This window comes from Chiloscyllium punctatum, chromosome 12 (genome assembly GCF_047496795.1).
Source record: "Chiloscyllium punctatum isolate Juve2018m chromosome 12, sChiPun1.3, whole genome shotgun sequence".
NCBI classification, from domain to species: Eukaryota; Metazoa; Chordata; class Chondrichthyes; order Orectolobiformes; family Hemiscylliidae; genus Chiloscyllium; species Chiloscyllium punctatum.
Genome location: NC_092750.1, coordinates 13051781 through 13078233, shown reverse-complemented (window position 1 = coordinate 13078233; position 26453 = coordinate 13051781). Strand labels below are relative to the sequence as shown.

The following is a 26453-nucleotide window of genomic DNA, read 5'->3' as shown; positions in this document are numbered from 1 at the left end:
CCTCCAAGCCTCTCACCATTCTGCCTTGGAAATGTACCTGTGTTCCTTTGGTGTGGCTGGGTCAAAACTCTGGAACTTCTAACCTAATGGCATTGTGGGTGTACCCATACCAAATAGATTACGGTAGTTCAGGAAGGTAGCTCATCACCACCTTCTCAGCAACAACTATGGATTGGCAATAAATACTGGCCCAGCTAGTGATACCCCAACCCTATGCATGATGAAAAGAAATGAAACACCCAACTGCTCTTTCTGGTGAATCCTAACCACCCCCACAGGGCTGATATGTATTTAAGGTTTAGTATAACTCCTTCAACTTCCCTCTCCCTTGTGTTCTTAAGCTGGCAGGAAAGAGGAGTTAAGGCCTGGTCCAGATCAACAATGATCTTGTTGATTGGCAGAACAGGCTTGAGGGGCTGAATGGCCTACTCTTGCTCACATTTCTTACAATCGTGCGTTCTCGATCTTCTCAGATCCCTGGAGAGTAACTCCAGCCTCTCAGAGGTCCCTTTGTGATTATAAATCTAGGGAGATCTGAAAGGGAGGGGGATGGCGAGAAAGTGGATTCTTCCCTGATGTTGTGGCGACACTGTCACTGAGTGGCTCAGTGGTTTGACCCAAGCCGTCATGTAACAGACTTCCAACAGTGCATGAGGATTAAGTAAGCAATTTGGTTAACCCTCTGTCAGATGATTCCCCCTTTCCATTGAGTAGCCTAATGGAGGGATTGCGTATGCAAAATTATATATAACAATCAGTTGCAACATCTCAAATAAAGATTAATGGTAGACTTTCACAACATATACATTGACTTGCACTCTAGAAATTGCAAGTTGGCTGTTGTACAGGCGCCATACAGTCCAACAAGGTATTGCTGGCAACTGTTATAGAATAGTTAACTTGTTAATAGATGTACAGTGGAAATCAGCCAGCTTTTGGATGATTAAATTCTCATGAACGCAGTTTAGCAACATGATGTTATAGTCACAGAGGTCAGAAAGGGATTAACTAAACTCCAATGATTAACCAAACTGTCTGACAATCTCTCTGATTCATTTATTCAGACAGATTATAAACAGCAGGCATTATTTTCATCTCTCCATCAATGCTGCTCCTGGGGGCCTGTAGTTTGGTGTCTGCGCTGTCGACTGCCGACTGTACATCAAAACCTTGCTATAATGAAACAAGTAAAGCATCCATCAGTTATGCTTACAGATATCTTTATGATTGGATTTAGAGTAGATGGATGTTTGATGACCAGCATGGACACAATGGGCTGAAGGGTCTCTTTCTGTGCTGTAAAAGCTCTGCTAGGTTTGATGTTGAATTGTCCATGGATCACCATCAAGCAGGTGTGGTACATGGACCAATCCATGGTTGAATGCTAAAGATCTAATGCTTGGCAAAATGGGTTTATGTCCCACACTGGCCCTCCAATGAGATGCTGAGGGAAGGCTGCATTGTTGGAGGTGCCATATTTTGCGTGGGATATTAAGGTGAGACCCCGGCATAGCCTCAACCTCTCTGATCAACACTCTCTGAGTGGCTTGCAAGACCATTTTAGAGGTTAATTGAAATGTCATTCATAAGTCTGGTTAGAGACAAAACAAAAACTGCACATCCTGGAATCCAAAGTAGATAGGCAGAAGGCTGGAAGAACACACAGGACTGAAGAAGGGTTACACCTGAAATGTTGACTTCTCCACCTCCTGATGCTGCCTGGCTTGCTGTGTTCTTCTAGCTTCCTGCCTGTCCACTTTTAATTCGTAAGTCTGGGATATAAAGAAATGGTGATTATAAAATGACCAACAATTGTTGTGAAGCCTCATCTGGTTTACCTCTGTTCTTCGGGGAGGGGAATCGGTCATCTTTACCCGGTCTGGCCTACATATGGCTCCACACCCAGAGCAATGTGATTGATGCTTCCCATACCTCTCAAATGGCCCTGCAAGCCACTCAGAGAGTGTTGATCAGAGAGGTTGTGGCTACGCTGGGGTCTCACCTGAATATCCTACGCAAAATATGGCACCTCCAACAATGCAGCCTTCCCTCAGCATCTCATTGGAGGGCCAGTCCAGATTTAGACTGTAAGGTATAGAACCAGAAATAGGCCATTCAGCCCAATGGGTCAGTTCCACCCTTCAATGAGACCTGGGCTGATCTGATCATCCTCAGCTCCACTTTCCTGCCTTTTTCCCATAACCCTTGGTTCTCTCCTTTATGATTAAAAATCTCAGCCTTGAACATACTTAGTGAAACAGCTTCAACAAAAATCTACAATCTTCTAACACAGAGGCAAGAGAGCTGCCTACTCAGCTGCAGTTGATATCCCGAAGTCAGCTGAGTTGGCCAGTGCTTCACAAGCCGAATCACCTATTCTTGGAGAATACAGACAGAAACATCAAGTTCCAAACTCAGCATTCCTTCAGCCACTGTGCCCATGGTCAATACAGGATGGGAGGCAGGAGACTCGCTCCCTACGAGACCTCTGTGCACTCTAAGCCTCTGCACACACAAAACATAAGCAAATTATCCAATACCTAGTCAGTCTGCATGTGCAGAGGATCTGACAGAAGCTGCACCCAATAAATATTGATTATTGATTCAGATGGAGCAAACGTAGACACCAAAAAGTTTCATTTCACACTCCGAATTCTGTTTAGATGTTTTTGTAGAGCTAATAAACGGTTTGACTCAAAGCTCAGAAAGAATTGGCTGCTGTTAAGGATATGAAGCAACTCCAGAAATGTGCCTTCCAGAGCAGGAAACATTTAAGCTGTCCAATTTAAACAGCTGTACTCTGCAAACTGCAGCTTTGACATATATGAGGAGGTGATGGCCTAGTGGTAACAGTGCTGGGCTGTTAATCTAGTATTCCAGAGACACGGTTCAAGTCCCACCATGACCAGAATGGTACAATTGCATTGCAGGATGCAATAAAAATTTGGAATTGAGAGTCTAATGACGACCATGAATCCACCAACCTGCCTTGCTAATACCCTTTAGTGAGGGGAGAATGACTAGAGGAATCTAGTCTAGATGTGGCTGGCTCTTAACTGCCCTCAGGGCAATTGGGAATCAACAATAAAACAGCAACTCCCTTCATCCTCTGAATGGAGAGCAAATATTTGACCTGGGAAGAGCACTGTGAACTAAAATGAGGACAGAGATCAGGAATTGTGGCAGCCACACTTGTTAGTAACTTGCTCTTCAGTGCCATGTGAACAGTGGTCATGGAAGGGAGGGGTTTCTGGATATTTACCAATGCCAAGATATGACATGATCATATTTACATTGAATCATGAATGCACAATGTACAAGTACGGATATTGCTGAGGTTTTCCACTGCACACCCATCAGGACAAATACTAGCATGACAAAGATCGAGTGATCACAATAATTTATACTACAGGGAAAAGGAGTTGCTGATTGGTTGGCAAGTCCACTCTAATTGGTCAAGTCCTCACTATGGAAAAAGCAAAGAAACTTTCTGCATTCAAAGGCTTTTCTTAAAGTGTGTTCATGCGATCTGAGTATCATTAGCTAGAACAACCTTTACTGCTTATCCCTAATGGCCCAAAGGCTGTTCAGAGTCAACTACATTGCTGTGGATTAGTGGTGCTGGAAGAGCACAGCAGTTCAGGCAGCATCCAACGAGCAGCGAAATCGACGTTTCAGGCAAAAGCCCTTCATCAGGAATAAAGGCAGTGAGCCTGAAGCGTGGAGAGATAAGCTAGAGGAGGGTGGGGGTGGGGAGAGAGTAGCATAGAGTACAATGGGTGAGTGGGGGAGGAGATGAAGGTGATAGGTCAGGGAGGAGAGGGTGGAGTGGATAGGTGGAAAAGGAGCCTCCAAGCCCTCCGTTTTTTCCTCTCCAGACGTCCCCAACAGTACCCTTCCACTGACACTCTCATTCATTTGGCCGAAATGGTCCTCACCCTTAACAATTTCTCCTTTGAATCCTCTCACTTCCTCCAGACCAAAGGTGTAGCCATGGGCACACGTATGGGCCCCAGCTATGCCTGTCTCTTTGTTGGATATGTAGAACAGTTGATCTTCCATAATTACACCGGCACCACTCCTCACCTCTTCCTCCGCTACATTGATGACTGCATTGGCGCCACCTTGTGCTCCCGCGAGGAGGTTGAGCAATTCATCAACTTCACCAACACATTCCACCCTGACCTTAAATTTACCTGGACCATTTCTGACACCTCGCTCCCCTTCCTGGACCTCTCCATCTCCAGTAGTGACAACCGACTTGACACTGACATTTTTTACAAACCCACCGACTCCCACAGCTACCTGGATTACACCTCTTCCCACCCTATCTCTTGCAAAAATGCCATCCCATATTCCCAATTTCTCCGCCTCTGCCGTATCTGCTCCCAGGAGGACCAGTTCTACCACAGAACACACCAGATGGCCTCCTTCTTTAGAGACCGCAATTTCCCTTCCCACGTGGTTAAAGATGCCCTCCAACGCATCTCGTCCACATCCCACACCTCCGCCTTTAGACCCCACCCCTCCAACAAGGACAGAACGCCCCTGGTGCTCACCTTCCACCCTACAAACCTTCGCATAAACCAAATCATCCGCCGACATTTCCGCCACCTCCAAAAAGACCCCACAACCAGGGATATATTTCCCTCCCCACCCCCTTTCCGCCTTCCGCAAAGACCGTTCCCTCTGTGACTACCTGGTCAGGTTCACACCCCCCTACAACCTACCCTCCCATTCTGACACTTTCCCCTGCCACCGCAGGAACTGTAAAACCTATGCCCACACTTCCTGCCTCACCTCTATCTAAGGCCCTAAAGGAGCCTTCCACATCCATCAAAGTTTTACCTGCACATCCACTAATATCATTTATTGTATCCGTTGCTCCTGATGTGGTCTCCTCTACAGTGGGGAGACTGGGCGCCTCCTAGCAGAGCGCTTTAGGGAACATCTCCGAGACACCCACACCAATCAACCAAACCGCCCCGTGGCCCAACATTTCAACTCCCCCTCCCACTCTGCCGAGGACATGGAGGTCCTGGGTCTCCTTCACCGCCGCTCCCTCACCACCAGACGCCTGGAGGAAGAACGCCTCATCTTCCACCTCGGAACACTTCAACCCCAGGGCATCAATGTGGACTTCAACAGCTTCCTCATTTCCCCTTTCCCCACGTCATCCTAGTTTCAAACTTCCAGCTCAGCACTGTCTCCTTGACTTGTTCGGACTTGTCCGACCTGCCTATCTTCTTTTCCAGCTATCCACTCCACCCTCTCCTCCTTGACCTATCACCTTCATCTCCTCCCCCACTCACCCATTGTACTCTATGCTACTCTCTCCCCACCCCCACCCTCCTCTAGCTTATCTCTCCATGCTTCAGGCTCACTGCCTTTATTCCTGATGAAGGGCTTTTGCCCGAAATGTCGATTTCGCTGCTCGTTGGATGCTGCCTGAACTGCTGTCCTCTTCCAGCACAACTAATCCAGTATTTGGTTTCCAGCATCTGCAGTTATTGTTTTTACCTACATTGCTGTGGGTCAGGAGTCACATGTAGGCCAGACCATGTAAGGAAGGCAGTTTCCTTCCCTAAATATCATTAGTGAACCAGATAGTGTCTCCCAACAACAGACTCTTAATTTCAGATTTTCTTTTTCATTTGAAATCAAATTCCACCATCTGCCATAGTCAGATTTGAACCCTAGATTGTTACCAGAGTTTCTGGATTAATAGCCTAACAATGATACCTCTGGGCCATTGTGAGTCTTTGGAGCACTGTGTGAAGTCTCCATCATTAGAGACATTTAATCAGAGACAAAGAAGTTTTTGCTCTCTCACAGAATCAAGGTTAATGCGGGGGAGGGGATGGGGGCAGGAAAGTTCGTGCCACGACTGGACTGATTGGCAAGGCAGGTTTGGTGGGTCATTTGCACTAATTTGTCGTATCTGGTGAGGTGTAAACTCCCCAGGTTCACAGTGATTTCAAAGATAAGGCAGAAAATCACACATGCTTTTTCTATATCTTCTGATCAGAGATGTTGTGATACATCTTGGGAAGCAAGTGAGACTTGAACCCAAGCTTCTTGGTTCAGAGGTATGGATACTACCACTGTGCCACAAAATCTTTGAGATTATGCCCTTTGCTCTTTTTATTCAAAATCTGTCAATCTCAGCCGTGAATATACTTAATGGCCCAGAACCGGCAGCCCTCTGCAGTAAAGAGTTCCACTACCGTTTGATAGAACAAATTCCTCCTCAACTCTCTCTGAGATGTGCAACTTTCTACTCTAAGATTATGCCCTCTGGTTCTAGCCACTCCTAAAATGGGAGACAACCTCTCCACATTCGGGATGTTTTAACAAAACTCTGGAACAGGCAGGACTTCAACCTGTGTCTTTGGGAAACTACTACCATGCAGCGTGTTCTGCCCGCCCTGCGTAAATCTTGAATAACGTGAATTGGAAGGGGACTAATATATTGGGAGGGAAATTTGCTAGAGTTGCTCGAGAGGATTTAAAACCGGCAAGGTGGGGGGATGGGACCCAGGGAGATAGTGAGGAAAGAGGTCAATCTGAGACTGGTACAGCTGAGAACAGAAGCGAGTTAAACAGTCAGGACAGGCAGGGACAAGGTAGGACTAATGAAATAAACTTCATTTATTTCAATGCAAGGGTCCTAACAGGGAAGGCAGATGAACTCAGGGCATGGTTAGGAACATGAGACTAGCAATTACAGAAACATGGCTCAGGACTGGCAGCTTAATGTTCCAGGATAGAAATGATACAGGAGGGATAGAAAGGGAGGCAAGAGAGGAAGGGGTGTGGCATTTTTGATAAGGGATAGCATTACAGCTGTGCTGAGGGAGGATATTCCTGGAAATACATCCAGGGAAGTTATTTGGGTGGAACTGAGAAATAACAAAAGGATGATCACCTTATTGGGATTGTATTATAGACCCCCAATAGTCAAAGGGAAATTGAGAAACAAACTTGTGAGGAGATCTCAGCTATCTGTAAGAATAATAGGGTGGTTATGGTAGGGGATTTTAACTTTCCAAACATTGACTGGGACTGGCATAGTATTAAGGGTTTAGATGGAGAGGAATTTGTTAAGTGTGTACAAGACAATTTTCTGATTCAGTATGTGGATTTACCTACTAGAGAAGGTGCAAAACTTGACCTACTCTTGGGAAATAATGCAGGGCAGATGACTGAGGTGTCAGTGGGGCAGCACTTTGGGACCAGTGACCATAATTCTGTTAGATTTAAAATAGTGTTGGAAAAGGATAGGCTGGATCTTAAAGCTGAAGTTCTAAATTGGAGGAAGGCCAATTTTGACAGTATTAGGCAAGAACTTTCAAAAGCTGATTGGGGGCCTGGGGTGGGGGAGTCCAGAACTAGAGGGCACAGGTTTAGGGTGAGAGGGGAAAGATACAAAAGGGACCTAAGGGGCAACTTTTTCACTCAGAGGGTGGTATGTGCATGGAATGAGCTGCCAGAGGAAGTGGTCAAGGCTAGTGCAATTACAACATTTAAAAGACATTTGGATGGGTATATGAATAGGAAGGGTTTAGAGGGATATGGGCCGGGTGCTGGCAGGTGGGTCTAGATTGGGTTGGGATATCTGATCAGCATGGACGGGTTGGACCAAAGGGTCTGTTTCTATGCTGTACATCTCTATGACTCCATGTGCTTTGTTTTCTTTTCATCCTTTATTTATATCCAAAAGTGCTCTTATACACAACTGAATCCACATCACTAAAGCACGCGTGCTGTTTTTCATCTGCTGGAGACAAAAAAACCTGCAGGTGCTGGAATCCAAGGTCGACAGGCAAGGGGCTGGATAAACACAGCAAGCCAGGCAGCATCAGGAGGTGGAAACATCAATATTTAGGGTGCAACCTTTTTCAGGTCTTCATCGATTAGCCACTACTGGTACAATACCCATGTATTCGAACTGATTGATATACATGTAAATGCAGGTGGCGGAATTTAATTTTTAAACAAAGTAATAGCTCTTTTGGGACACTGAAAGTAATATTGGCAAACTGAATGGCATGCTGGGAAAACTGGCCAACAGAACAGGCATGCAAACCAGTTACCTTGATTGATTGTATTGAACAAATGTTAATGAGTCAGTGGAACTGAGATATTAAGCCAGGAAGCTTGCAGTATTCATTGCCAAATTGAATCAAGCCAGAGTGACATGCAAGCCATTCATCCCAATTGACCATTGAATGCGTTGTTGATGAGACAATGCTACAGGTTTTGGGTGGAATACTATATCTGAGTTTCAGTTGAACTGTTTTTGAGACAGTTTGGCTCAACCATTAGGGAAACTTGCAACATCCAACATTTTGTCACACACTTCCTGAGATTCAAACTCAATTTAAATTATGCTACAAAACCAGAAATTGCTGGAAAAGCTCAGCAGGTCTGACAGAATCTGTGAAGAGAAATCAAGGATAATGTTTCGGGTCCAGTGACCCTTCCTCAGCATCCGCAGTTCTTTTGGTTTTATTAAATTATGGTAATTACATTGTTATATCAAACTGCTGCTCAGCCCCTGTACTGGGAAATGATGTGGATAACTAGTTAATAGAAGCCACTCAAATCAGAGAGGCTTCTCACATACTCCTGAGAACATCAGGACCAAGCAGCAGGAACTGAGGTCTGAGGTCTGAGAACTGAGGTTAAATGGGGTTCTGTTTAGTGATCGGACCCTGCTAGTGCCTCAAATAAATGTAAATATCGTCTTGTATGTGTAAGGGATGTCTTTGTTTTTTTGGATTGAGTCAAACTCCAATGTTTGTTTGTTCCCTTGAAATGCTACTGCCCAGAACCGAACTGCATTTGTGACTGTGAACATACACTAAGATAGTTTTTATGACTAAAGTATATTTTTGAAATAGAACATCCCTGGGAGCAGGAAGGAATGCTTCAACGCCAGATTGACCGGCTGTAATTGGGGTAGTACGTACTTTCTAATCTCTGGCACTCCCAAAGCGGATTTTAAACTAGTCTGTGGGCATAGACATTTAAGAACTGCAAGGTTACTCAGGATATTAGAGGGAAAGACTGCCTTTTTAGCATTGTATATGTATCTATCCTGTGTTTCAAAGATAATAAACCATGTTTCATGGTAAACCACGTCTCATTATTAGTGTAAAATGAATCCTGCTAAGTAAGCAAGTAGATATTACCATACAAAAATGAATGCCCTTAAAAGGCAATGCAGAGCACCAATAGGTGAGGGAGATAGAGAGAGGGAGGGGGTGGAGTTGGAAGGTGACCAGACCAAACCCTCTCAAAACATATCAAGGAGATCGCCTAGACCCTAACTTTTAGCTTATTTAAAGGCAAATGTTAGGTGCTGCATTCCAGATGTGGCTTAATTGGTCAAACTACTAGGTTTTTAGCAAAGCACACTTTATTCTTACAGCACAGTTAAAACACAAGCAAAAAAAAAGAATTGGCATAACTTTATCTCTATTTAAATACTTATCAAAATTATATCTTATTTAACTACTACTCATCGCCTGTTCTGAAACAGATTTCCCTCACTTGCTAACTTCTCCAGATCAGAAGAAGGAACACTGCCAGAATAAATCCTGCAACAGAGACAAACCTCAAGCATTTGTAGCAGCAGCAGCAGCAGTATAGAGAGATAGAGAGAGCTGTATCTAGTATCGTCAACTCCAAAGACCCCAGCTTCAACAACTGAACACAAAAATTAAAACCCTGGGTCTGTGTCAGCCTAACTCCACCCACTCATGCTTCTTTAGTCAATCAAAAAAACCTAAAGGTAGTTTCTCTGCTTTCCATGGAATATGTTTACAACACAGGATAGAACAAATCATTCTAAAAGCATATATTGTCACACGAGGGAATATGTCCTTGATTGTAAATGTATATCACTTCCAGCAGGTGTAAATGAACAATGTTCTGCATTGTCCAGAATCTTAATTTGGTTGTGATGTCACTTAGCTCCCCCCAAGACAGCACGCATCAGCATTGCTGACAGAAAGAGATCCCTAAATCCCCCTTTCATTGCTCCACACTACAGCTTTGGATGACGTGGATCCACTGGATATCAACCTTCTTAACCACTAACCTCCTTTCCAACACAGGTGATCAAACCTTAAAGGTGTTCAGTCCTTGACATCCTCATCATGGGGTGGCATGGTGTCTCAGTGGTTAGCACTGCTACCTCAGAGTCCCAGGGACCTGGGTTCGATTCCAGCCTCAGGTAATTGTCTGTATGGAGTTTGTACATTCTCCCTGTGTCTGTGTGGGTTTTCTCTCACAGTCCAAAGATGTGCAGGATAGGTGCATTGGCCGTGCTAAATTGCCCATAGTGTTCAGGTTTGTGTAGGTTAAGTGCATTAGTCAGGGGAAATGTAGAGTAACAGGGTAGGGTCTGGGTGGCTTACTCTTCGGAGGGTCAAGGTGGACTTGCTGGGCCGAATGGCCTGTTACCACGCTGTAGGGAATCTATGGTCATTTCTGAAGGAAGTTGTCCCTGCCATTTGCCTTACATATTCCTTTCACAATGATCATGCGTTATCTTCATACTGGTTCCTCAAGTCCCCTTTCTCTAGCTCATTCATTTTCTTCTACGTTGACATACAGCCACCTCGTTGATGAATTGTATCACTGTCATCTCTCTCTGAATTTATGTTGCCTCTCTAATTCTCTCTTTCTGAAGCTGAAATGACCGTCAGTCATCCCTGGGAACTGTTCCAACTTTTGATTATTTCTCTGCCCTCTGGTGAGATGTGAAGATCTTTCGATATAATTAAAGACTCCTGACAGACTGAAGCTAATCTCCTAATTTCTCTATTCTGAAGTTGGAGGGCAGGAGGGATATTAAATTGGAAAGGGTGCAGAATAGATTTATAAGGATGTTACTGGGACTGGAAAGTTTGATAGGCTGAAACCTTTTTCACTGGAGCGTAGGAAGTTGAGGGATGACCTTATAAAAATCATGAGGGGCATGGATAGGCTGAACAGCCAAGACCTTTTCCCAGGATATTGGAGTACAAAATTAGAGGACATAGGTTTAAGGTGAGAGGGAAAAGATTTAAAAGAGAGTTGAGGGGCAACGTTTCCACGCAGAGGGTGATTCGTGTGTGGAATGATCTACCACAGGAAGTGGTAGGTTTTAGTGAGTTTTGAGAAGATTTGTAGCTCAGGTTGGGGTTCTGTATGTATGTATGAGGTTCAGCGAGCAAACCTACATCCAGTGGTAGGTGCATGTACAGATACAACATTTAAAAGACGTCTGAACAGCTATATGCATCAGTAAGGTTGAGAGGGATATAGGCACAATACAGGTAAATAGGACGAGTTTAGTTCGGGAAACCTGGTCAGTATGGAGGAGATGGACTGAGGGGTTTCTTTCGGTGCAGTATGTCTCCATGACAGCTGCATCTTGTAAGTCAAAGAGCCGTTACGTACACTGCTGTTATTACATTTGAGGGTGAACAGAAAAACACAGTGTGGTGGAGAAACCTGTGTAAATGCTGGGCTCCCAGTAGTGGAGCAGGAGTTACCCACTCCACCCTATAGTCCCACTTTCTGCCGCGGAAGAAGGTTCCTGCCCTTTGAGGACGAATGCCCGATTCGAACACCGCCTCAGTCCATGGGACTTGGGCAGGTGAAGATCGGGCTCTTTAAAAAGCTGAGCAGCTCCTTACCTCTCCTCGGTGTCCCACGTAGATCAGGGCCCAGATTGGCTGGAAGGCTCCTGTCCCACAGGCCAGCAGGTGGGTTCGGTTGTATGGGTGCAACACCCGCACGTAGTTGGCACATTCACTCTGGAACAGAAAGGAGAGTGGAATAAAGCACACAGACTCTGGGGAGTGGGGATGGGAGTGTGTGGGGTCGGAGAAACCAACGTCTGGGGACTGTGAATGCTGGGATAGAACCGCTGGCTCAAGTGTGCATTCACTTGCAGACACTGGTGAACCCTCTATCCCTGCCTGTGCTTAAAGGCTGCTTTAAACACTCCCAGTGTGGGAATCTCAAACAGGCCATTCAGCCCAATTAGTCGCTACAGTACAGAAGGAGACCACTCGAACTATTGTGACTGCACTGTTAAAAATTAGGATCGATTCGATTAACATCACACTCAAATTATTTAACCGCCTAATTTTCTTGTTAAACAATATGTCAGTTCTACAGGTGAATATTGCAATGATACCATTTATATAACATTTGTTAAAAACATCACAAAGCACTTGATGGAGGTGTTAACAAGTGAAGTTTAACTCCTCATAGAAAGTTATGAAGATAGCTGAGAGGTAGGTTTTACAGGATCAAAGTCAAAGGTCACACAACACCAGGTTATAGTCCAACAGGTTTATCTGAAATGACAAGCTTTCAGAGCACTGATGCTTCCCCTGATGAAGGAGCAGTGCTCCGAAAGCTTGTGATTTCAAATAAACCTTTTGGACAGTAACCTGGTGCCATGTGACTTCTGACTGCGCCCACCCCAGTCCAACACTGGCACCTACACATCATTACAGGACCAAGGATGAGAGAGACAGATGGAGTGGCAGAGATGTTTAATGAGGGAATTCCAGTACTTAGGGTCTCAGCCCTAAAGGCATATCACTAATGGTGCGATGATTCAAATCAGGAACACACAATGGCCAGAACTGGAGGAGTGCAGAGACCTTGGGAGAGTTGGAGGAGATGATAGAGATTGATGGGGGACTTGGGGAGGTGGAGTGCAGGCATGGAAATATTTGAAAATAGGCTGATGATTTTAAAATTCCACTCACTGGGATTCAATATGAGCACAGGATGACGAGAAAGCAGAACAATTATTTCAATCACTGGCTCCTGAATTACAAGAGTGTGAGTTAAGGATTTTGATTTAATAATTTCCTGGCTCCGGTATTCTGCCATTTGGGGAGGTGATGGCCTAGTGATATTATTGCTAGAAGATCAATCCAGAAACTCTGGAAATGTTCTGGGGGCCAGGGTTCAAATCCTGACATGGCAGATGGCGAAATTTGAATTTAATAAAAATCTGGAATTAAGAATCTCATGATAAAACCATTGTTGATTGTCAGGAGAAAAAATCAATCGGACTCACTAATGTCCTTTAGGGAAGGAAATTGCCATCCTGATATGGTCTGGTCTATAGGTGACCCCAGAGCTACAGTGATGTGGTTGGCTTTTAACTGGCCTCTGGGCAACTAGGAATGGATAATAAGTGCCATCAACATCCACATCCTGGGAATTAAAGAAAATCAAATTTCCACTGGTATGGGCAGTCTTGATGATTAATTGCACATTGGGGTCATTATCTTGAGTGGCTCTGCAGCCTGGAACATTGGGCATCAGTCTCTGGTCACTTCCTGATACTCCCAGGCCTGATGGCTTTTCAGGTCAGACTGTGACAATGTCAGAATGAGACGCACCCCTTCTTCGTGTTCCTGTCCCAAGCCGGCTCCAGGGTTTGCTGGGGTGGCACGGTGGCTCAGTGATTAGCACTGCTGCCTCACAGCCCCAGGGACCCGGGTTCAATTGCAGCCTTGGGCAACCGTTGGTGTGAAGTTTGCACGTTCTCCTCGTGACTGCGTGTGTATTCTTTGGATGCTCCAGTTTCCTCCCATGGTCCAAACATGCTCAGCTTTGGTGGATTGGCCGTGCTAAATTGCCCACAGTGTCCAGGGATGTGTAGGTTCGATGGAATTAGCCATGAAAACATGCAGAATTACAGGGATGGGGTGTGTCTGGGTGGGATGCTCTTTGAAGGGCCAATATGGACTCGATAGGCTGAATCGCTCACTCTTTGCAGAGTTGATGCTGACTTGATGGGCTGAATGGCCTGCTTCCACATTCTCGGGATTCTATGGCGGTAGCCCCTAGCCTCCCAGGCTCTCTCCACTGGGAGGCGTTTGGAATATTATCACGTGACCTCCGAAAAGGGTGATTGTTGGTCCATACAGCCAGCTGTTTCACAGAGGAACCTTGATCAGTGTCACTTTACTATTTAAGTTCTTTGTCAAAACGTTTCAAGGTCAGAAGGTCTTGTTCACAGGGTGCCTAATGCAGTGAGGAAATGGCTGCTCCATTGTCTTTGCAGCATGTTACTGTGTGGTGAGAAACATTCCCAGCGAGACACACAGGCTCTTCCTCAACAGATACACGCTCCCACCACCAGACTCTGTCGGCCTGCAGTAACCCCTCCCTCGCCGATGAAAGGGCCTGTGCTGAGGTTGGGAAGTGGGCATCGAGATATTTGACAGAAAAGAAAATAAATCGATGCTGCCAAAGAAAGCACAAGAAACAGCTTCTCTGCGGGAGGTCAAAGGAGCAAGGTCAGAAACGGATCGTTCTCATCATGTACTCCAGTGTCTAAGAGAATAGGCAAAGAAAGACCAGCCCATTGTAACACTGTCTCTGTTACACATCCCACCCGCATCAGGGAGTGATACAAACCTCTTGCTCAGGAGGCTCTGGGAATACTATCAAAGATATACATCCTACTCCCTGCTGTCTGGACTCCTTGTATCAGTGCCCGGCTTGTTTGAAATAGTGCAGCTGTTTCCTCTCTGACTCTCCTGTTACTCATCTCCCAGCTCCACCCATTCCCACCCTGACCCAGTGCACTCCTTTAAAACCAGTGCACTCTTCAAGCCATTACTGGTGCCCAGTCGGTCGGGACAGTCCCACTCTCTGGAATTTTTAACTCCGCCCTTATTGACTGTCACCACCCCCCCCCCACCCCCCCACTTTCAATCATTGACTGACCTTCGGATCCCCTTTTCCATACACTCAGTACCCATTTCATTGATGTACATAGAAGAGTAGAGACAAAAATACTGCTAATGCTGGAATCTAAAGTAGACAAACAGGGGGCTACCACACGAGGCCCTTCATCCCAAAACATCGACTTCTCCACCTCCTGATGCTGCCTCCTGTGTGTCCCCCAGCCTCCTGTTTGTCTACATAAGGGGAGTAGGCCATCCAAGTCACTCGCCATCCTGACTTGGAAATATATTGCCATTCCTTCACTGCTGTCTGATTAAAAATCCTGGAATTCCCTCCCTAATAGGGTCCATCTACAGTGCATGATCTGCAACAGTTCAAAAAGGTAACTCACCCCAATTTTCAAGGGCAACTAGGGACAGGCAATAAATGCTGACCAAACCAGTGATGCCCACATCCCACAAATAAATAAACAAAAGATGCTCCACATTGTCCTTCAGATAAATCCATATTACCTCATTTCACCTCTCACCACAATCCCAAATTGAATATGCAAAATAACTGTGAAAGTTCAACTTCTGGTGCAGTTGACTAACAGCTTGACATGTCCTGTGTTATACCACCTTCAGGTAAAGATTGCAACATGGAAGACTCGATGGGCTAAAGGGCCTTTTTCTGTGCTGTTGGCCTCTGTGACTCGATGGAAACACCAATCCGTGCTATTGCTTACTCCCTGACCAAGGAGTTGTCCTCATCCCACGCTCAACATGTTCAAATGGCTATTCTTACCCCATTTTCCTTCACTCTCCTCTCCATGCTATTCTTCAATGTCAACATGATTGTAACAAGGTCAGCCAGGTGGATGTCATAGAATTATGAGTTGGGGGCTGTTAACCTGGTTCAATCAGGGAGCCCTGGCTGACAGATATAATATGCAAGAGGGTTCTGTTCATTCTGAGAGCTAGCTCTGAATGAGCTGGGTGCATGTGTAAACAAAGGGTGACTTGGTGACGGGACACCGGCCTCTGTGGAGTTAATTCAGTGATTTCGCAGAGCACCCTAGTCCATGCACCCAACCCCCAAACTTGGCTAAAAGGTAGGGAGGTGGCCTGTGATATTATCGGCTGGCCCAAAGAAAATTAACCCCGGGGTGAATGCAAATGGTTTTAAGGTTGAACTTTAATCCTGACTTCGGTAAAACTGCCACCCATTGGATAGCTGCCAGCTCTGTGGTCCCAGCAGTACCAGATTTGAGTGGTGGCCAGTGTTGGAACTCCAACTAGCCCTCAAAGAAGAGGCATTCATGAAACTAAGCATGTGAGGAGTATGCCTACTGGTGGGGCCTGGCATGGATTTCAAAGGCCAGAGGGTAGAGATTAAGGGGGAGATTTAGGAAGGAGTAACCTCCATTGGGCTGGGGATACCCACAAAAGGAGGTTCCACACTCACTACCTTGTAGCCTGGAAAAGCTTCCAGATTACTTGCCTGCCCTCCCCTTGCTTCAGGTCATATAGCAATGGGAGGGATAGGATGACACCCTGAAGAGATCATTATTTGGTCTCAGTGTGCCCAAGAATGAGAAGGCTTTCAAAAACCTCCACCATTGCCATAGTATTTGGGACAGGTCAGCGGCAAGCAGGACGATCACAAACTGCATTTCATTTGCCCCTTGTTCTCCATTCTTTCAAACCTGTCTCCAAAACCCAGCCCGTGATCTCTGCTTCAAGCATTGACTTCCAGCAATGGATTCCATCCGCTCAATGTGTTTTCTTATAAAAACGTTTCTTCTTAGCACTAAGCTCACTGCACCTTGTGGGTCTCAGGGAAGCCATTAATTATGAAGCAGAAAAGTGAAAATGCACATAACACATGGAGACCGCTGAATAGCTGCAACTTACAGCATAAAATCTGAGACACTCCTCATAAAATGGATGAGGGAACAGTATGTTGGGTTTTAATCTGAAATACATGACAATTATTCTTAAACCCGGAACAAGCCCCTTGAAATGGCTGAGTGATATTTTTCCCAAAAGACTTTATAGTAGAAAATAAATCCTTTGCACTTACAAATGGGTCTTTCCCCTTGAGGGCACATTCCTCTTCCTGACCAGGCAAAGCTGGCCAGTAAATCTGAAAGCGAACAAGGAAGAGGATCGTTAAACTGGTATTAAATCACAATAAATCCAATAAGTAATTCATGAACAGGAGTGGAGCAAGTGTCAGATGTTGCCCCAGAGTGTGTTAATCACCAATTAACCCTTTCCATCCACACTAGTGCAATCTGATAGACATAAGGAATATTATTTGTTCTTAATAGTTAAGCCTACAAGAAAATAGAAACTTGTGCTTATACAGCACTTCGCCACATCTTAGCATTTCACGGTACTTCAACCCATTAATTACACGACGAGTTGCTATAACTTGTGTTAGTAAAATTACAACAACTGTTCTTGGCTAACAATGGGAATAGAGGAGGCTAAATCTGTTCAACCATTCAAATAAAGCACGGCTGATCTGTGACCTAACTCTGCCTTTGTCCCGTGTCCCTTAAAACTTCTGGTTAAGAGAACGATTTAAAGTTAAGCAACTGAATGCCGTTTGCGGGAGTACCTTCCAAACTTTCACTCCCTCAGCCTTGAATCAGAAAATTCTCCATTTAAACCCCATTTCAGGGTTTGAATTCAACACTGAGGGAATGCTACACTGGCAGAGGTGTTGTCTTTCATGTGAATTTCTGAGGCCTATGTACCGATTTGGATTAGACTCCCTACAATATGAAAACAGGCCCATCGGACCAACAAGTCCACACCGACCCTCTGAAGAGTAACCCAACCAGACCCATTCCCCTACCCTACATATACCCTGACTAATACACCTAACACTATGGGCAATTCACCTGACCTGCACATCTTTGGATTGTGGGAGGAAACTGGAGCACCCGGAGGAAACCCACGCAGATGCGGGGAGAATGTGCAAATTCCACACAGACAGTTGCCTGAGGCTGGAATCTAACCTGGGTCCCTGGCGCTGTCATATGGCAGTGCTAACCACTGAGCCACCTTTGCCACCCCAGGCATGGATGGACGTTAAAAAAAAAGCCAATTCTCAAGACCAGTGGTTGGTATTTATCCCTTGATCGTTACAACAATACTTCATCTGATTATTAGCACATTATTGTTTGTGAGAAATTTCCACCAATGTAATGTGGCTGGCTGTGTTTCTAACATTAGGAGTCTTTTTCTAGTCTTTGGAAGGGTGAAATGGAACTATTCCAGCTCCCTAAAGTCTGTACCTGACCAAGTGTGGTTTTACATATTGCCATCATGCAATGAACCTTGTTAACTAATAACAGTGTCACTGTGTAGTTACTCTATCACTAATCACTAGTTAGGTCCGAAGACAACAAAGATATAGGATGGTTATTGGCAGCATACTACCTCAAACAACCCTTACCTCATACCAAATACTGGTAGAGGTGGCAGGTACCTCAAGGCATCAACGTTGACCATTTGGAGTAATGCTGCAAAAGTGTTGGATGCATGGCAACAGGGAAATTACATCCAACTCACTCCTTGTATATGACCCAGTGCAGATGAAGTCAGAGGAAATTGCAGCAGAGAACAGTCTATGGAGATGCATAGAGTCATACTGGACCTCCAATAAATCCAATAAGTAATTCATGAACAGGAGTGGAGCAAGTGTCAGATGTTGCCCCAGAGTGTGTTAATCACCAATTAACCCTTTCCATCCACACTAGTGCAATCTGATAGACATAAGGAATATTAACTCTGCCTTCCTCTCTTTCACGGTTGGGTTTCTCCAGCATTTTCTGTTTGAATTTCTAACCCTATCACTTTGGAGTTTAATTAGAGAGACTGGAAACTGTACATGCCTTTTATGAAATAGGCTGCATGTAAACATCAGCCACTCAGTTTTAAATAGCTCGACATTTCATTTCACTGAGCTAGCTAAGTCGGAACAATGTACAATGATGAACTTTCTGCTGAAAGATTGCCACGGGAAACTGAACAAGCAGCTGGATAAACCATGATCTGACAATCCAAATTTTAAATGTCCCCATGAACTGTTCTTAAAATCCATCCTCCTTTGCACCATACAGAACACTTCTCTGCAAATGAAATTGTCAAATGCAAAGGAAAGATTATATTCAACTGAAATGTCATTTATTCCCATGTAATTGCTATTATAACGGATGATCAATCACCTGCACCAATTATTGGGAATCATCGCTCACAAGCAAATTAAAGAAGCACGATTATACATAGAATAGAATAATATTACCCGTATAGTGTGGAAATAGGCACTTTGGCCTAATAAGTCCACACCGACCCTCTGAAGAGTAACCCACCCAGACCCATTCCCCTACCCTATTACTCTACATTTCCCTTGACTAAAGCACCTAACCTACACATCCCTGAACATGATAGACAATTTAGCACGGCCAATTCACTGAACCTGCACATCGTGGAAGAAACCCACACAGACACTGGGAGAATGTGCAGACTGCACAAAGACAATCAGCTGAGGCTGGAATCGAACCCAGGTCCCTGATGATGTGAGGTAGCAGTGCTAATCACTGAGCCACTGTGCCACCCCAGTGCCGAAGGAGGCCATTCAGCCCATCATGTTTGACTAGCTCTCCCAATCAGTATCTCACTTAGTGCTATTCCCTTACCTTCTCCCCATTCCCCTGCGCATTCTTTCTCTTTCCCCTTTGAACACCTTGCTTGAACCTGCCTTCACCAGACTCTCAGGCAGTGCATTCCGAACGCCAATCACGCTTTGTCTAAAGCTGCTTTCCCTCATAGCACTTCTTTGCTTTGTTTAGTAATGACTTTAAAAAGGGAAATAAGATTAAAATCTCTGAATTTATATCAGTGCTCAACCTCAATCCCCTCATTTTTCTTCCATTAATTTTATTCCCAATGCTTGGCAACAAAGCCTTTTTGCTTTGATGAACATGACCTGAAGTATAGCGCATTGCTGCTGACCTCGCTGTCAAATTGTCAATGAAATGACCTCTCTCCTGCCCGATGCTCAGTGAAGGTGATTTCCCCTTTGCCTACCCTCCATTACTGCTCTGTGGTACATCCTCTTGCGGTGCTCAGGCTCATCACAGTGAAATGGATAACATCAGGCACCCATGAGATGCCCATGGCTTTCAGAGCTACAGGCACTTAGGAGGCAGTTACAGATGAGAAATAAACACTGACTTTGTCAGAGACATCCAAATCCCACTAAAGGATATAAAACAAAACTCAGCCAAAACAAACATTAGTTCAACAAATTAGCAGTAGAAGACGGGTTGTGGCTATGGGAGAGAACGTCTTTGCTTCTGGTACATTGACTTGTTCTTATATATCCCTTCATTTTGAAGGTTATTTTTGTGTGCGTGTGTACTTGTCTCATTTTCTGACATACTTCTTCATATTTTACTTAATCATTTGCCTCAGGTGAATAGCTGCTGCTTCAGACCCTTCTGCTCTATGGTTTTGGGTTCCCTGGCTTCCCTTAAGGAAGACTACAGAGAAAAGTTCCTCCTATCTACAAAAGAGATCTTTGTCATTCGGCCAACATATGTGCTGTATTTGAAACGGGTGAGTGTGGGAGGAATTGGATAGCAAGAAATGGGAAAGGGCTCAGGGAGTCTATGGGAGTTTTGTTACACAGATGTACAAATTAACAAAAGATACCAGGAACAAAAGCAAACCCCTTGAAGAGCTCTTATATATCTGTGGTCGTCCAGTCCATCATGCAACATACCCTGTGGACACTTTATACTACATGTGTACAATTCAATAGACAATCTGGTTTGGATTAATGTAATCACAGCCACATTTTGTTTAACAGTTTCCAGATCTGCGTGTGATTGTATTTTAATTATAACGCTAAAATACAAATGTGAAGGATGCTTTTTGATGCAGTACTCAGAACAATTAAAAAGAGAGACTGCTTTCTACAACCAGTGGGCACCACAGGGGCTGAGGTGCATCATCAGCCAAGGGAATAACTAGTCAACTTAAAGCAGTGAATTTACTGTGATAAGTCAACTTTAGTTACAGTGGCCTTTAAAGGCGAGCAGTTTTTAAATTCACTCACAGGACATGAGCATCACTAGTTGCATCAGCATTTATTGCCCATCCCTAGTTTCCCTCAAGAACATAAGAAATAGGAACAGGAGAAGGCCATAGAATTACTACAGTGTGGAAACAGGCCCTTCGACTCAACAAGTCCACACTGACCCTCTGAAGAGCAACTCACCCAGACCTATTCCCCTACTGTACTTACATATAGATTAGATTCCCTACAGTGTGAAAACAGGCCCTTCAGCCCAACCAGTCCACACCGACCCTCCGAAGAGTAATCCACCCTGACCTATTTCCCTCTGACAAATGCACCTAATGCTATGGGCAATTTAGCATGGCCAATTCACCTGACCTGCACATCTTTGGCCGGTGGGAGGAAACTGGAGCACCCGGAGGAAACCCACGCAGACACGGGCGAGAATGTGCAATCTCCACACAGACACTCACCCAAGACCATAATCAAACCCAGGTCACTGGCACTGTGAGGCAGCAGTGCTAACCACTGAGCCACCATGCCACCATATGGCCCACGGAGCCTGCTCTGCCATTCAGGAAGATCATGGCTGATCTTTTCATGGACTCAGCTCCACATACCCGCCCTCTCAGCATAACCCTTCATTCCTTTACTGTTCAAAAGTCTATCTTTGCTTTAAAAACATTCGACAAGGTATCCTCAACTGAGAAAGTGTTGGTGAGCTTCCTTCTTGAACCACTGCAATCCATTTGGTGAATGTACACCCACAATACCAATAGAGAGGGAATTCCAGGATGTTGACCCCACGGCATGAAAGGAATGATGAAATATTTCCAAATCAGGATGATGATTGTCTTGGAGGAGAACTTGCAGATGGTGGTACTCCCGAGTATCTCCTGAACTTGTGGGAAAATCGAGTATTAGGGGTCACAGTTTAAAAATAATGGATCACCCATTTAAGACAGAGATGAGGAATCAATGTTGTCTCTCAAAGGGTCTTTGGAATTCCCTTCCTCAAAAGGCAGTGGATGCAAAATCTTTAAATATTTTTAAGGCAGATGTATGTAGCCTCTTGATGACCAAATGGACAAAGGAATATTAGGGATATGCAGCAATGTAGACCTGAGGGTAGACCCAGATCAGGAATTATCTTTCTGAATGGCAGAGTGAGTTTGCAGGGCTGAGTGACTTATTCTTATCCCGAGCTTGTTTGGAGCTCTCTCACCAAAAAGATTGCTGATGCAGGGGGTTAATTAAAGAATGTCAGAACTGATATTGCTCGATATTGGTGAGACAAGGAATCCATGTGGGAGATGGAATTAAGCCATTGTTCAGCCATGTTCAAATTAAATGACGGAACGTGGTCAAGGAGCTGAATGGTCTACTCCAGTTATTGGTTTTAATGGAAAGACAAAAAGTAATTGAAGCAGAACCGTTGAATATTTTTAAGGAAGACTTTGGTAAGTTCTTTCTCGACCAGGGATGAAATTTAACAGGAGCGTGGAGTTGACGTTAAAGTCATATCATCCACGATTACATTGAATGGAGCAGGTCAAACGGCCAAGTGGCCATAACGTATATGAACGTACAAACTAGGACAACCATACTATCAGACATTAACTCATTGTTTTACAAATTCACAGTTAATAATTGCATTGGAAAGGGCAGGTTGCTCAAGGATAGGCTATTATTAGACTTCTGAATGGACTTCTCAAATTTTAAATTTAAATGTTGCTCTCTGTCTTTATGCAACTTCTCTGCAGCTGTAACATTGTATTCCTTGCTCTGTTCAATTACCCTGATGCAGTTTGCGTGGCATGCAATACTGCATGCAAAACAAAACTTCACTGTACCTAAGTATATCTGACAATAATAAATCAACTTAAACAAAACTAAAACAAAAACTTGTGCTGACCTCTTTACACCTAACCATCTACCTGCACGTACACGTAAAGTAAATGTTATCAAAACTGAAAAGTGCTAGAGAGACTTGGCAGATCTGTTAGCAACTGTGGAAACAGCAACTCTACACGTGCTAGCAGACCTGTTGGTAAAGTGGCTAGTCCTTTGGGTTGTGGCATGTCCTCATTCCGTTGTCTTTCCCTTAGGCATCTAGGACTAGCCACCATTACCATACATCAAGAACATTTCTGAACTGACAGCCAGACTACTGCGCCCACTAGGACTCATAACAGCACACAAACCAACAGCCACTCTCAGACAACAACTCACCAGGACAAAGGACCCGATACCCAGCATGAGCAAAACCAACGTAGTGTACAAAATCCCATGCAAGGACTGCACAAAACACTACATAGGTCAAACAGGAAGACAGCTAACGATCCATATCCATGAACACCAACTAGCCATGAAACGACACGACCAGCTATCCTTAGTAGCCACACACGCAGATGACAAGCAACATGAGTTTGACTGGGACAACACTACTATTATAGGACAAGCCAAACAGAGAACAGCCAGGGAATTCCTAGAGGCATGGCACTCATCCACAGATTCTATCAACAAACACATCGACCTGGACCCAATATACCGGCCACTGCAACGGACAGCTGGAACTGACAACCGGAAGCGGCAGATTCAAACCACTACAAATTCCGGAGGAAAGATCACAGAAGCGCTTCACAGGACGCTCCCAAGCACTGAGGATATCACCTAGACAGGGGACGAAATGTCTGCAACACAAATACCCAGCTCAGCGAACAGAACCACAACAATAAGTCCTAGTTTAATGGCTTCAGGAGGAGAAAGAGGGAGCCTGACTTTGATTCTGGATTCAGGGAGACAGTACTTAGGCCTCAAGGTGAACTCTTCCCTCACTGGGACGGTGAAGAACTGGGTGTGCATACTGCATAACATGAGGAGCCAAGGTAGACAGGAGTCATGGTTGTTGTGTAGCAGGAGAAGGCAGGATATCACTGGGCCAGCAGCCTCACCCCTCACTAAAAAAAGGTCAAATGGCTGTAATGAAAGGTACAACATCAAGATGAAAGGAAAGGTGAAAAGCTTTGGTGAAACAGCTATCTTTTTTGCATTAAGATCAATACATAGAGAGCTAGCAGGTAATCAGAAAGGCTCATGGAGTGTTGGCCCTTATTTCAAAGCGAGTTGGAGTATAAGAATAGGGAGGTCTTACTCAACTATGCAAGATTCTGGTCAGACCTCATCTGGAGTACTGTGAGCAGTTTCCATCCCCTTATTTAAGCAAAGATTTCATTTCATTGGAGGCATATCAGAGAAGGTTCACTTGAATGATCCCCAGTATTGAGGGATTATCTTATGAGCAAAGGTTGAACAGGTTGGGAACCTACTCACTGGAGATTAGAAGAATGAGAGGTGGTATTATATTCTTAAGGGGCTTGACAGGGTAAATGCTGAGAGGATGTTTCCCCTGGTGGGCGAATCTAGAACCAGAGGGCATAGTTAGCGAGTTTTGAGAAGATTTGTAGCTCAGATTGAGGTTCTGGATGTAGGTTTGCTGACTGAGTTGGAAGGTTCATTTTCAGACATTTCATCACTATGCTAGGTAACATCATCAGTGAGCCTCCAGATGAAGCACTGGTGTTAGTGACCAGCTTTCTATTTATGTGGTTAGGTTTCATTGGGTTGGTGATGTCATTTCCTGTTCAATTTTTAAAGAGGGTGGTAAATGGGATTCAAGTCAATGTGTTGGTTGAAAGCATTCCAGCTGGAATGCCATGCTTCTAGGAATTCTCGTGTGTGTCTCTGTTTGGCTTGTCCTAGGATGGATGTGTTGTCCCAGTCAAAGTAGTGTCCTTCCTCATCTGTATGTAAGGATACTGGTAAGAGTGGGTCATGTATTTTGGTGGCTAGTTTTCTGCCTGTTTGTCCAATGTAGTGTTTGTTACAGTTCTTGCAAGATATTTTGTAAATGACATTAGTTTTGGTTGTTGCCTGTATACGGTCTTTCAAGTTCATTAGCTGCTGTTTTAGTGTGTTGGTGGGTTTGTGGGCTACCATGATGCCAAGGTGTCTGAGTAGTCTGGCAGTCATTTTTGAGATGTCTTTGACGTAGGGCAGAGTGGCTAGGGTTTCTGGGCGTGTATTGTCTGCTTGTTTGGGTTTGTTGATAAGAAATCAGCAGACTGTTCATTGGGTACCCGTTCTTTTTGAATACACTGTATAGGTAGTTTTCCTCTGTTCTGCATAGTTCCTCAGTGCTGCAGTGTGTGGTGTCTCATTGAAATAATGTTCTGATACAGCTTCATTTGTGGGTGTTGGGATGATTGCTTTTGTAGTTCAATATTTGGTCCGTATGTGTTGTTTTCCTATGGACGGTGGTTTGAAGTTCCCCATTGGCTGTTCGCTCTACTGTGACATCTTGGAATGGCAGTTTTTGTTGTTTTCCCCCACTTTAGTGAATTTTATGCCAGTAAGGGTATTATTGATGGTCTTGAACGTTTCCTCTAATTTGTTATATTTAATGATGACAAAGGTGTCATCTGCATAGTGGACCCAAAGTTTGGGTTGGATGGTTGGCAGAGCTGTTTGTTCAAGTCTCTGCATTACTGCCTCTGCTAAGAACCCTGATATCGGAGATCCCATGGGTGTTCCATTGATTTGTCTGTAGGTTTTGTTGTTGAAGGTGAAGTGGGTGGTGTTTGGTGTATGTGTCTTTGGTTCTTCTAATAGTGTAGTCAGTGTTTCCTTGGCCAGGTTGACATTGATGGGTGTGAACAGGACTGTTACGTCAAAAGAGACCATTATTTCATCCTCTTCTACCTTGGTGTCTTTGATGGTCTTCAGGAATTCTTGGGTGGAGTGGAGTGAGTCTTCTACTAAGTGTTTTAGTCTTTAGTGTCATATGGCATAGTCTCAGAATAAAAGCGTGTCAATTTCAGACTGAGATGAGGAAGCATTTCTTTGCTCAGACAGTTGGAAGTCTTCGGAACTTCTTGCTACAGAGAGCTGTGGGGGCAGAGTCTTTGTGTATATTTAAGGCTGACAGAGATAGATTAGTGATCAATTGGGGAATCACGCGTTACAGGGAAAGGGCAGGAATGTGGATGTGAGGAATGTCGGATAAGCTATGATCCTATTGAAAGGTGGAGCAGGCTCGAGGGGCTAAACTGCCCACCCCATTCCTTGGTCTTATGGTATCATGGTCTATATGCACGAGTGACTGGTTAGTTTTCCTCACATTGAACCCAGTGATTGTTCTCTAACGCTGTTTGGCTTCTCCTTCTTACCCTGTCCAGCTGATGAACAAGAAGCTTAACGTCCTGCTCATTGGAGGTAATAGCCACCCACACTAAATCCCAGGGCCTTCTGCAGGTTTCGGGACATTGAGACACCATCAAGGTGTGCTGTAAATCAGATCTGATCCTGCTGTCACCCCATGGAGAATTGCAACTCCTGGCTGGCATTCCAACATTGATCTTATCCAACATGCTCAGTATTTTCATACGATTTGATAAGATCCACTCCCTATTTTCTGAACTCTGGAGAATTCCAATCGACCATAAGATGTTGGAGCAAGAGTAGGCCACTCAGCCCATCGTGTCTGCAATGCTATTCAATGAAATCCTCAGCTCCACTTTTCCTGTCTTTTCCCCATAACCTTTGATCCCCTTACTGATTAAAAATCTATCATAGCCTTGAACATATTTAAT

At 44.5% G+C, this 26453-nt stretch overlaps 1 protein-coding gene across 2 annotated transcripts in view; it reads right to left on the bottom strand.

The window, feature by feature from the left end:
- Positions 1–26453, bottom strand: part of sema3bl (sema domain, immunoglobulin domain (Ig), short basic domain, secreted, (semaphorin) 3bl) — a 196309-nt gene that overhangs the window by 65568 nt on the left and 104288 nt on the right. For both annotated transcript variants that reach the window (XM_072581859.1, XM_072581858.1), the window contains exons 3-4: positions 16789–16851; positions 11694–11813 (exon numbers count right to left, since the gene is read on the bottom strand). In XM_072581859.1, coding sequence (XP_072437960.1) covers positions 11694–11813; positions 16789–16851 — 183 coding nt within the window. The remainder of the gene's footprint in view (positions 1–11693; positions 11814–16788; positions 16852–26453) is intronic.